The following is a 13,318-nucleotide window of genomic DNA, read 5'->3' on the forward strand; positions in this document are numbered from 1 at the left end:
ACCGGGTAGCTGCAAAAGTCCAAACCTTGGATTATTTCACATTACATTTTGCAAACAAGAGAAGAAGACTGCATATATATGAACAACAGCACAAGGAAAATGACCTAATATTATTTGTCTTTTCATCGTTTACAGTCTGAAAAGTTAACGGCCCATTCGCTTTCCTCTCCACTAGAGCCGTGTGTCAAAACTGCAGCCCTGCGTACCTCTGACAGAGACGGTATTGTCTTCGCCGCTCCTGTTAGTATGCAGCACACATCCACCTGGTAAATCTATTGAGTTGCTGAGACAAAGAGTCTGTTTACAGTGAATAAGTAGCCATGATTAAAAAGAGACAAGGAATTATCATTATGACTTAATATAGAGGTAATTTTTTCATTGGTTCTTATGCTTATGAATCAGTCCGAACCTAGATGTGGTTGAAATGTTTTCTTTCAGAGGAGATGGTGAGGAGATGTTGACCTTAGAAACATGAAGTTCCCCTGACTATTTGTACTGTGCACCCTCAAATGTAAGTATCATCATCCAGGCAATACAAAACATAAAAAGTTACTCGTTCGCATTGTCAACAATAATATGTAGAAAAGAAAAAGTCAAAGGAAGGCAATCGTTCCAAAAAGAAGAGCCAGAAAAATCTCCAAATCACAAAATAAACCATTTTTGTATAAAACAACAACTTGTCTCAAAACTCAAACAGTAGAAGGAAATTCAAAAGGACCCTTAAGTATTCGCCTGAGTCTGGGGAATAAAACCAGATTTCTGCAATTATAGCTCAGAGTGGATGTGAGGAAAACTGAGTTTTAAAGTAAAACCTTGAGTTCAGCGATGCCTCAGAGGACTCTAAATCTCAGAAAATCCATCCAAGTGTTTACATCCAGATGTGGACGAAAGTGTTGGTACCCTTCGGCCAATTTAAAACCCACAATGGTCACATAAGTAACTTGAATCTGACAAAGGTAATAATAGATACACATTCTTTGAAATATCACGAATAAAAGTCAGACGTTGACCTTCAGCCTTGCTTCAATGGAATTAGTGGAACAGGCCTGGGCAAAAATGATGCTCCCATAACTTAATATTTTGTTGCACAACCTTTGGAGGCAATCACTGTAATTACAGGATTCCTGTAACTGTCAATGAGTCTTCTGCACCCAGCAGGTATTTTGGCCCACTGAGCAAACTGCCCCAGTTGTCTCAGGTTTGAAGGGTGCTTTTACCAGACGGCATGTTTCAGCTCCTTCCAAAGATGCTCAACTGGATTCAGGTCAGAGCTCATAGAAGGCCACTTCAGAATAGTCCAACGTTTTCCTCTTAGCCATTATTTGGCGTGTTTAGCAGAGCAGCACTGACTATGCGAAGGCGTAGGGCCAAAAATGGTCACTGGGGGGCCCCCTAAGTTCCTGCAGTCCTCCTCTGAGTATCAGAATAGCTTACCTACAGTGTTCATTTCACTGACTAAATATACTTGTTTCCTTTTTCATGACGAATGAATTATCGCGGACTAAAACAAAACAAAAACGAAAAAATACACGCCAAAAAAAAAACTAAATTATGACGAATACTGACCGATATTTTCGAAGAGGAAATTGGTGACGCTGGATTCGCTGGAGCCGAACCGAGCGGTCATTTTAATGTTCTCGCGGTGCCGCTACAGCAGAGCGTTCGGTGCTTTAGTGAGGAAAAACAATCAGGTTGCCCACCTTGGTACATTATTACAGCAGAAAACTAATAAATACACCTGACAAAGTTCTCACGTTTAGTTTCTCATCACACATTTAATTGTTTTGATAGCATGATGTCATTTCCTGTCATGTTTACACATATTACTGCACATTATACAGACTTGATTACTATATTAATACAGAGGCACAATTTCAAACAATAATATAACTCAAAAAGACAGATTTTGCTGAATTTGATAAAAGAACAGGTGATTAAAATTTGGATTACTGTCTCGATGCAGGAATTGTTTAATCAGTCATAACAGTTGCCTGTATGCACTTGTAATTGTGGTACACACTCTCCGAGTACTTTCTAGTTTTTATTAATTTTGCTTGAGCGACTTAAATAAATATTCAGTTTTGCAGAGAGAAACTAAAAAATGTCCAATTTATACTAAACATAAAATAACATTTTATCATATACTCATTAAATATTGGATGCTGCTGATTTCCAATACTGTAAATCATTTAAAACCAGAACAAGAACCCATCAGCCTTCAATGGACAAAGCACACAATGATCACATCTGGTCCATCAGAAGCATTCAGCAAATATTCAATCCAGTTTTAAATTAATATTTTAATTCACCCGTGCATTTTTTTCCTCCACAAAGAACCTACTTCGTTCATTGCTACGTTCCTACTTGCTCAATTTATTTACTCATTCAGCTGCACATTGCCACGTGCAAACGCTGGGCAGGATGAAGGGAGTTTGGGTGACCCTGAATGTTTTCCTCCAGATTTTTAGATGCAGATGAAAACAGGAATCTACACTCCTGAGCCCCGCAAAAGGCCCTGCAGATGATCAATTGTTCCCTGCGGTTGGTAGTGGATGATTAACTCACCCCTTGTGTGTGCAGCATATGCTCTTTAACCCTACAGTTTATCATAAGGTGCTTGCAGTGTCATTAGATACGCCCCCCCTCGCTCTCAGTGGGTGTGTCCCCAATTCCTTGGAGCGCTCCTATTTAGCACCATGTGTTGAGGTAATGAAATATTTAATCCTGCTCAGAGTCTGCAGGCAAAAATCAGCCTTTAATTACTGTCCCCCTATTGAGAGCAGAGGTCAAAGGTCAGAAAGAGATGGTACACAGGGGTGGGGGGCGGCACTTAGCTGGCTGGAGAGCAGCAGAGAAATAACTGACAAGAATATGCACAACATAATACACAATAGCAGGTCTTTAAAGCACTCTATATGTTCTATTTAAGTTCTACTGTTCCATTATTGCCATAGAAATAATGTTTGTTCTGCAGCTTTTACAGCAAAATAATCCAAATCAATATGTGGATAGTGAAATAAATATAAAAACTCTCGAGCTCACCCGAGGTGTGTTCCTTAAGATAAGATGATGTGGATTTGCTGGGACTTAATGACAGGGTAATAATAGAGTTGGTTTCTTTTCCTCAGGCGAAATACCAAGAGCCACGGGCTACGAGGCTCCAGGGTAAGAGCTCTTGTAAAGGCAAAATCCATACCAATTTTTATCTCCTTTGCAAAATTTGCAGCACCAAGAAACAGAACTCCAGCTCACAACAAACACAGTTTAATAAAACTGTTTGTGTTTGTAATGGATGGAGGTTCTTCAGCACACTTGCAGTGGTCTCTAGAATGAATGAAAGCCTTGTGAGTCGATCTCTGTTGGGAACAAAAGCTGTAGTGCTCCGGTTTCAGGAGATGGAAGTTAGCCACAACTGCAGGGAGCAGAAGTCTTTAATTCAGACATCTCACCTCTGATTGGTTAACAGCAACGCGACTCTACTACTGACTGCTCTGCAACATTGATGTTTTATCTCCACAAACAACACAAGCCTGAAAGAGTTGCTAATCCTAACGGTAGCTTCTGCTAGCTAAGACGTTCTCTGCTTTTTCCTAGATGCTAAATCAACAACAGCTTTCCCCGTCGTGAGTCAAGATGGGTGAATCCATTGATCTTAATATTCAGTGTGAGGTAGATCCGTCAGACTTTTCTTACCTGAGCATTTCCGCGTCTATTTTCCCTCTGCAGGTATAACAGGAAATAGGTAGCCTAGAATCTAGACCAAGCCCCCACGGTTCTGAAAGTGAGGCCAATGCGGAAATGAAATAAATTGCAGTTCCACCCTCATCCGCTGGGGGCTGGTGTCAGAAGTGAGCCTCATTGACTCCCATGTTAAAAATACCAATTTCACAGCAGAAATAAACATGTTTACAGCCTGGTACCAAAACATGTTTTAGGTTTAATAAATCTAGTTAATACATGACAACTCTGAGGGGGGTGAATTTTTTTTGTCACTCTTCTGTTTAAGTGTATTAAAAGCCTAAAATTCTGGATAATTAATGAGCATCAGACCCACGTGACCGCAGAGCTAGCTCCGGGGAAAGGCCTCAGTCTGAGCCTCGGCCTTGCCTGAAAACTGTTTAGCAATTTTCAGTCTCTCAACTTAGACCATTAGTTGTGGTGTTTGTGCATTCTTTTTGGATATTATTAGTGCAATTGTTGGACAAAATGACTTGCTGTGGTATTAATTGCACTAATAGAGCGTCCAAGGAGTCTCCACTCCATTTTTTTCGGTAAGTAAAATTATATTTATGTATTTTAGGTCACTGCCGCTTTTGCACTAGCTGAGCTTAGATTTTAACATGTACTGTTTAACCATGAGCTTTAAATGTAATAGGTTAAAACCCAGTGTATTTAACGCTGCATTTTTGAAAATGGGTTGAAATACAACATGTCAGTGGAACTGGGTTCCAACTATTGATATGGACTCCCTCCCCGCAGCTCGGTGCATCTCTGATCGCCGTGGCGCTTGTCTGCTGCGCGGGCTGCCGGCTTATGGAGCTCTGGGATGGAAACCAATGTTTTCCACCCGGTTCTCCCCAGCGGCATCTCTGCACATCTCTGATCGCAGCAGCGCTTGTCTGCTGCGTGGCTGCCGGCTTGTGGAGGTCTCTGAGACCTCTGTGGTCCACCCGGTTTTACCCAGCGGTCAGGCCGGCGTATCTCTGACTCAGAAGCTCTGGTGTTGTGCACAGTTAACTCCAGTTGTAGCTAGGTTGCTACCTCCGTTAGCTTAGCTCCCACCTCCGCGTTAGCTTTGGGTTAGCTTCAGGTTAGCTTGTAGCTATTAGTTTCAGTTCGATTGGGTGTCGTCAGTTGATCCCAGCCTTACAGCCCCACCCTCAGCTCCACCTCTCTTCCCTTTTGTGGAATTGTCTGGGCTTGACAGAACCTGTGACACGGTCAAAATGGCGGTGGTGGCCACCTCCCATTTATTTTATGTTTCTTATAACTTTTGAAGTTCTTCCATAATGTAATGGTGGACTACCCGGTTGACTGACATCCGTAGCGGTGTTTGTTATCCAATAGCATATGGAGACAGTTTGAAAGACAACCGTAGATCCCGCCCCACGACTCAGAGGCATCAATAGACCGTATCCAGACTATATATTCACCTATAAAAGATGGCTTGTCAGACTGGGAAATAGGGGTAGAAGGCTATTTTCACATTAGGCCTGCAAATAAACAGTAAAGAACGTTTCTGAGTGAACTTGTCCTTTAAGATGTTCCTAAATCTAGGAGGCAGAACTGATGCATGACTCTAAATCCTGTGATATAAAAATGCATTAACCTTCTTTTTCCTAATTACTGCCAACTTGTTAATACGCCTTTAAGCAGCTCACACCTCGTCACCTCTCGCTGGGTTCACAGTTTACATTGTGAGTCATCCTGACGGAGTCATTTAGTCATTTCTGTTGATTTAGTGTGACAAGAAACAACAGACTAGGAACCACAACTCAACTCTGATGAGACCTGTAAGAAGGAGCTATAAATGGAGGGTGGATTAAACCTCCTTCTCATACGGCTCAGTCTACTAAAGCTCACTAGATCGTGTGCTACCTTGTGGAATGTTTAAATGAAGATGATAATGTGCAGAAGTTCAGGAGTAGAGACAAAAAACCTTCCTCACAGCACAAAGGCAACACATTCAAATAACAAAAATCATTAAAAAATGAACTAATTTAGTCAGAACTAGTGACTTTCAGTGAGTTACACTTTTTCAGAGATAAATATGAAAATGTGCCAAATTCCAAAACTTCTAAAACTCCAACAGGAGAGGATGAAGAAGGACAAAGAAAGATGCTGTGCCAGGAGAATAGTAAATACTGCCCAGAGAGGTCCTTCCATAGAAGCCGGCAGGGCAGACCTGTTCTCCTGCAGGACTGCTGCAACCTGAACTGACACCAATTAGGCCTCCTCCAGCCTCGCTGCTCGATAGATTTCAGCTCTGCCGCCATGTGACGCCAACCAATTATGGCAGATTGACTTGAAATCGACTGGATTGTGACCTGAAACTTAGATTTATTTTTCACGTGGGCTGATGGAGGGTAGAACCGCAGGGCTGTTTGAGCCAATGAGGGGAGGCATTCGGCGAGCGCTTCAATCACTGTCTCCCTCCAATGCTAATCTGCTGCCTCTGTACATCTGTATGTGTGATTTAGGACTGGCTGTAAGTTACTGATCTCCTGACCCTGCATCCTTCCTCCCTGCTTCTGCCTTTTTACCTCTCCCCTGCATCCTCAAAGCTATAAAGCAAACATATTAAAAGGTAAATGACTACATTTGCCTTTAGATTGTGAAAAGCAGTAAGTTGTGTCACGTTTAGGCGTATCTATTAGCCTTTGCTGCACCATGATCAAAGAAAGTTGGTGCTTATTTTGGGAAAATCACTTAGCTGATTCCGGGCCATGGTTAGACAACGCTAATCCGATGCTACAGGGTAGAGGAGCTTCCTCAAGGCAAAGGTTACAGAAGAAGAAGGGATGATTTAGTGGCGTGGATGATATAGGAAGCATTCCAATTCTCTTTTTTTGCGCCTGCAGAAGCATGTAAACATCTATTTTGATATTACGGAGTGAGGGGGCGGATTCTGGCGCTGACGAGGGGCCATTGCAAACATTAGTTTAACACGACATGACTGATAGACAGCTTGGTAATCCTCTTAAAGAAACAGTGTCCCCTCTGGTAAAAACTGTTCCCGACTACGCGTGGCGTCCCAGAGATTAGAAGGAAATTCCAGCTTGGAAATGTTACACCAATTAGCAATTACACAAATTTCTTCAGTGAAGAAAACGTCCTCACAGACACGTCTGAAATACAATTTGAATTCATCATGGCTGCAGGACGCTGAGGAGTAACGGACATTTATCATCTGTTTTTGCCTGATGCTTTCTGTCTTTGCTGAGCCAGCCCTATCACGCCATCTTCCAGGCCCTTCCTGTGTTACAGCAAAACATCTGCTGCTGGAAACTCAAACGTCTTGGGCTTTATCATCTCCTAAACCCAATCAGCGTGCAAGATTGCATTATCAAATCAAGCCTCGCTGATATGCTCTGTAGTGCAGTGGATCAGTGTCTCCCCTTGTCAAACCTTTACTTGATGGAGGCTTTAAAACTGATTTCATAAAGTGTTCAGTTTTAAAAGCAGCCACCCACTTATTCAGAAAAGCAATAGCATCGTAACATGAAAACAGCACAAAAGGAGGTCTAACTGAAAACAGGCAACATCTAAAAATAAGTCCTTGCATTTTTGTTGCCTTTTCTGCTAAGTTTAAAGGCGTAGTTCACTGCTTTAATCAGTACATTTGCAGTGGTCTCTAGTAGGGACAAATGCCTTGAAAGCCGTACTCAGGGGGTGGGGTGGGAGACTCACTGGTGCACCATTTCCAGGAACTAGAAGTGAGCCACTTCACAGCTGATCTCAGCTTGTGGAATCTTACTTCTTATATATTTGGACATCTCACCTCTGATTGGCTAACAGTAACACGGCTCTACCACTGACTCTGTTTGCTCTGCAACGTGGTTGTTTTATCTCCACAAATAACACAAGCCTGAAGGAGTTCTGCCGTGTGGTGGAGTTGCTAATGCTAACGGTTAGCTTCCACTAGCCCAGACGTTCTCCGCTAAACCAACAACAGCCTTCCCCTGCCATGAGTCAAGATGGGAAAGTCCATGAATGTTAAGTGACCGCGTGACTTACAGTAGATCTGTCAGGATTTTCTAATCCTAGAGTTTTACCATCTATTTTCTATCAGAAGCTGATAAGATAGATAAGATAGGTGTAGGAGACTATTTTCATGTTCTGCCTGCATAAAAAACTCAGAGTGACTAATTATAATTACAAATAATCATTAAAAAATGGGTTTTCAGTGTTCCACACCTTTAAACTAAAATATTCATATTGTGAAAAATGACAGTTAAACCATTTTTGGTCAAATTTAGAAAATAACTCCAAGTAATGATAACAAGATGTTGCACAAGCTATGAAAGCATGAGACATGAATGACTCTCAGCTCCATAAATTATAAAATATGACCTGCAACACTGACATTTCTGTGTTTATAAAGGTTGTTTGGCTATTCAGATGTGGTTCCTTGTACTATAAAAGGGAGGTTTCAAATAAGTCCACGTGTAGCAAGTTTTTACTTTATTTTAAGTTGTATTTAACTGAATTGGGTCGGTTACAGATTTACCTCCAGGTAAAGGTTTCTGAATTGACATTGTTCCAGTTCTCTATGGGACATTTTCCTAACAAACACATTCAGACACAGGCACGCATCACTATAAATCAAAATATTTTCAAATGTTTGAATCTTTTTTTAAACAGGGATGTCCAAACTTTTAAAAGTGAGGGTTAAAATCATCAAGAATAGTCTTTGTCAACCACAAAGAGGTTTTTTAAAATTTTGTAAATGCAACAATTTGTTTATTGTGAAATATTTTATCTGTACATCTCCAAATGGGCTTACAAAAATAGGAACATAGAAATTTTAAGAAGCATTGATCTACAACATCAGCCTCCAGGCGAGAAAAAATCATACTGGGTTGCATAAAATCCCACTCAGGGGCTACAAATGATCCTCTGACTATTTTTTGCATGTCTTTATGTTAAGTATTTTTAGTGTGGAACACTGAAAATCCAATGTTTAAATGTTTTTCTCTGATTATAATCAGTCACTCTGAGGTTTCCATTCAGGCAGAACATGAAAATAGTCTCCTACACCTATCTTCTGCATTAGCTTCTGAAAGAAAATAGACGGTGAAAATCTAGAATTGAAAAATCCTCACAGATCAACGTCACACTGTGAACTAACATTTATGGACTCACTCATCTTGACTCACAAAGAGTAAGTCTGTTGTTGGTTTAGCATCCGGGAATCAGCAGAGAACGTCTCGGCTACTGGAAGCTAACCATTAGCATCAGCAACTCCACCACATGGCAGAACTCCTTCAGTCAGTGGTAGAGCCGTGTTGCTGTTATTCAATCTGAGGCGAGATGTTAAAATATCAGGAAATAAGACTCCAGAACCTGCCGTCTGAAGCTCAGCTGTGATGTGGGCAAATTTTAGGTCCGAGGAATTATGCACCGTTAAATCCATGGCAAATGTGTTGAGTAAACAAATCTTTTAACGCAAAAGATTAAAAACTATAAAAAAAATTATTCTAATGACCTTTAATTGCTGATACATTTGATTTGTCACTCGGGATTTGGCTGGAAAACGATCAAAAACATGTTATTGTCTCATTATCTGGACCTCTTCTGTTTCCCTCTTCCTTCTTTTTTACATTGTAAAGACAGCACACACACACACACACACACACACACACACACACACACACACACACACACACACACACACACACACACACACACACACACACACACACACACACACACACACACACACACACACACAAAGGCAAACTCTGACCTCAACATCAAGAGAGATTTAAGAGAACAAAGATGGAGAAGAAAGTTATGCACCTGTAGACCTCTCAAGTTCAGACGAGAAGAGGCGCTACTGTGATCAAAGGAAAGCTCAATCAGTGTTGAGGCGTAGGGGCGCCACGCCGTGAACTCCACTGATGATTCTTTTCTTTTAATGGCTAATCTTGAGACTCATTAATTACTCATGATCTGCTAAACTAAACAAAACACATTCTTTTCTCACTTCTTCAAGAATGAACACACTCGGAGTGTGTTCCCATTTAAAATAAATCAGATGACAGTAAGATTTGGAAAAGCATCAATGCAGAGTTTCATCAAAGCTCTGTGCTCAGAATGAGTGTCTACTAAAATCTGTTCTATATTTTTTATGTGGCGTGCATGCCTCACAATGCTGAACGGTTAACAGTGCCCAGCGTGCTAATAAGTGGGAGCTACAATTCACGGCACTCTGTTAATTATAATTAGAGGTTTGCAATTACTCTGCTGAAAGAATGTCAGCCTGGGTAAGGCCATCTGAATTGTACCTGTGAGAAAATTAAAAACCAATCACTCTGGCTTCTTTGCTCGCTCTTCTCTGTCGGGCGCCCGACCATTAATCTGGACAGCTGCGCAGACGGTAAACATGAGCTGACAAGCCTGACTAAAGATCTCCAAGCTGTAATCTTTAAAGGCCTCAGATGAGTTGATGGTGTAAAATTGAGTTTTACAGAGTTTGTCAAACCCTTTTAAGCACTTCCAAAATGAGTTTACCCACTAGCTTATTGTACTGCATTAAAAAACAATCTTTTATCTCCACAAATGACACAAGCCTGGAAGAGTTCTGTTGTGTGGTGGAGTTGCTAACGCTAACCGTTAGCTTCTACTACCGGAGACAGCAACAACAGCCTTCTCTTTCACAAACCACGGTGGCTGAGTCCATAAAAGCAAAGTTTCAATGTGACATTGATCTGTCAGGCTTGTCTAATCCAAGAGCTTCCCTGTTCATTTCCTATCGCCGGCTAATGCAGGAAACAGGGAAAGAAGACTGTTACGTGCCATGCCCCTTTTTGGCCACAAGTTGGCCCCAGTGGCTTCTGCCTCGCCCGTCTCCCAGTGCCCAGCTGTTTACAATCAGCGTTAATCACTAGACAGCTGTTAAAAGCTGCTCTCCGGCCCTCAGTCAACGAGAAGGTTCAGGGTAGTGTGAACTCTTAGGAGTTTGTACTATTCTCTTCTCCTCGTTCGCTTTTGATACATCTTGTTTGCTCGTTTAACTTCGGTATTTGACTCGTTTTGGAAAGTGGAATTAGATTAGACAATATGGCAACTTGACTTCAGGCCGGCTTTAGATTTTGACTTTGGATCTCCCCCGCTCTTATTATTCTCTGTTTTCTCCCCACCCCCTTCTGGGGTGGCGTTTTTCGTTATCTCGTTTTGTATATATCTCCTTTTGTTTTGTATATAGTATTGGTAAGATCCTTTGTACATATTCACTTTTGTAATTAAATTCTTGTTTTTAAGTGACACAGCGCGTTGATTATTATTTAACCCACACAACACTTTTATTACTCCCCTCCTCATCTCTCCTAGAGAGCCGGGGACGTAATAAAGACTATTTTCACGTTTAGCCTGCATGTAAAACTCAGAGAGTCCGATCATCAATTAAAACATGGTTTCTCAGTGAACTTGGCCTGAGTGCACTGGTTCATCTGTCACTGACTGTCCAACGCCTGTCACAAGGCCTCAGGTGACTTCTGAGTCACAGCTTTCAAACAGAGAGCCACTTTTCCATAACTATTCAGAGACAAACCAGCGAGCACACTGCGCAGTGGAAAAGATAACAGAGTGACTTAAAGCAGCTGAAAATATGGCAAACGGTTAATTATGGAGGAGAAATGTCAGCTTTTATTGAGAGTTTTGTACATTTGTCTCAACTAGGTTGTGCAGCTAATTAGTCTAGGTAAAACTATCGAGTAGAAAAGACAGAGCAGTGCTGGTTTTTATTTATTTAAAACCTCAATCTGTTGGATTCCTCTGAACAGCTGATCAAATGTCAAATTAACCCAGCACTGCTGTGGGAGTCTGTCCGTGAATGTGACTGCAGCTCAGACAGGCTCCTGGATGAAAGGGAAATGATTTAAATTTCCACCTAATCACAACGCCCTTGTAAAATGTCACAGAAGAGCACCTGAGTGATTGTTCCAACTTTATTCTAGCGGGTCATGATGTGTTTTGTTGTTATAGCAACGCTGTACATGTACAATTTTGTTTTTTATGTGTTTTCATGACAAATTGTATTTTTTCATGCCTTTAGAACAAGAATTAATCTAAAGACATTACAGGTGTTGCTAAATGCCCTCATGTTGCACCACCCATAACTACAGAAGCCCAGAGAGGACAAACCTCTTGTTCTAAATGAGGTTTCCTCACGAGGAACTTGAGGCAGCACAGATGGCTGCAGTGACAGTGCGCACAAACATAACTTTAGCCCCATTCTATCTCGACATAATATGTAAATAGCACAACAAACTCTTACTTATAAAGTTTAGTAACTAATATCTGTCACCAGACTAAAGAAGAAAAAACATTTCAAACTACACTCATAATGCGCTCTAATTAAGATGCTAGAAATACTTTTTTCTCTTTTAACTGAACCTAAATAAGATAAAAACAAATAATTCAACATTGGTAAAACAAGTGGAAGAAAACAAAGGCTGATAAACCTCCTACCAGATGGGCACGGTGGCATTTATGAGCCAAAATGGTGACTTTTGAGCAATAATTTGGCATTGAAACAGAACAGCTGTACTGCTTCCCTAATAATGACTAATGCATGCTGCACTGAGCAGGCAAAATTCCCTCAGTCCCCCGGAAGCCTGTGGTGGCTCAGGCTGGGCAGTCTGCTACATAAAAGACATGTAAAGGGAAGAAATCCTGAAGCTAGCCTTGGCTGCATCAAGCTTTGTTCTCATCTTCAAAAGCTAGACTTCTTTTTCATAAGATCAAATAAATCCACAAATAAATAAAGCTCAGATGTGTACAGTAAGGCGTTTGAATTCCTCTGCAACTCCCTTTCACGATGGGGTTTTGATGAAAACAAGCGCTTTGATAACTTTTTTCCTCGTCAATGGTTGTTGGATGTGTTTGATTGAGCTGCTACGTGTCCTTATAGAGGGAGACATACCTGACAGGTGCGCCTCTGCTCTGAGCAGGCTTAAGGAGGACGGTGACGGTGCTGTCGGTCTGGTTCAGAGAGGTCTCCTGGTCATAGGCTGGCATGGATGGCGCTGAGGGCAAAACATGGCAGAAAGCCGTTTAATGACACAATAATACAGAACTGCTCCAGTCAGCACTCAGTTTTTATAATTTAAAGAGCAAGTCACCCCCAAATCAACTTTTTTTGCCGATTAACTATATAAATGAGTGTCTAGTCATGCTGTAGACATGTGCGGTCAATAATTTGACACTTCAATGCATTTTAGTTCAAATTTAAATATTCTGCCTAAAACGGTCAATGTCAGGTAAAAACGTTATTTGGTACATTATAATGTCACAACGCTGTTGTGAGCCTGTGTGTTTGTGTGTATATGTTAGCGGCTCTGCCCTCTAGGTCTGCCAGCCAACAACATTTGTTGCATTTTTCAAACATGAAGTGGGAGGGGAGTTAGACTCTGGTAGGGGGTGACTTGCACTTTAGTAAATCTAAAATGGGATTTTTTGCTGGTTTTAAGAGTTCTAGCCAAGCAACACCTGCTAACCCCACTGGCACATTCTTCTACTCAAAAGAAGAAAATTAGGATGATGTTTAAAAATATTTACCTTATTTAAAGTAACACGACTTTTCTAGAGAAAA

At 41.2% G+C, this 13,318-nt stretch overlaps 1 protein-coding gene across 7 annotated transcripts in view; it reads right to left on the bottom strand.

Annotated features, from left to right (window-relative positions):
* The window catches only part of ptprma (protein tyrosine phosphatase receptor type Ma), a 244,746-nt gene that overhangs the window by 88,756 nt on the left and 142,672 nt on the right, over positions 1-13,318 (bottom strand). For all 7 annotated transcript variants that reach the window (XM_070541591.1, XM_070541590.1, XM_054742532.2 and 4 more), the window contains exon 11: positions 12,650-12,752. In XM_070541591.1, coding sequence (XP_070397692.1) covers positions 12,650-12,752 — 103 coding nt within the window. The remainder of the gene's footprint in view (positions 1-12,649; positions 12,753-13,318) is intronic.

Source organism: Nothobranchius furzeri, chromosome 11 (assembly GCF_043380555.1).
Source record: "Nothobranchius furzeri strain GRZ-AD chromosome 11, NfurGRZ-RIMD1, whole genome shotgun sequence".
Taxonomy (NCBI): Eukaryota; Metazoa; Chordata; class Actinopteri; order Cyprinodontiformes; family Nothobranchiidae; genus Nothobranchius; species Nothobranchius furzeri.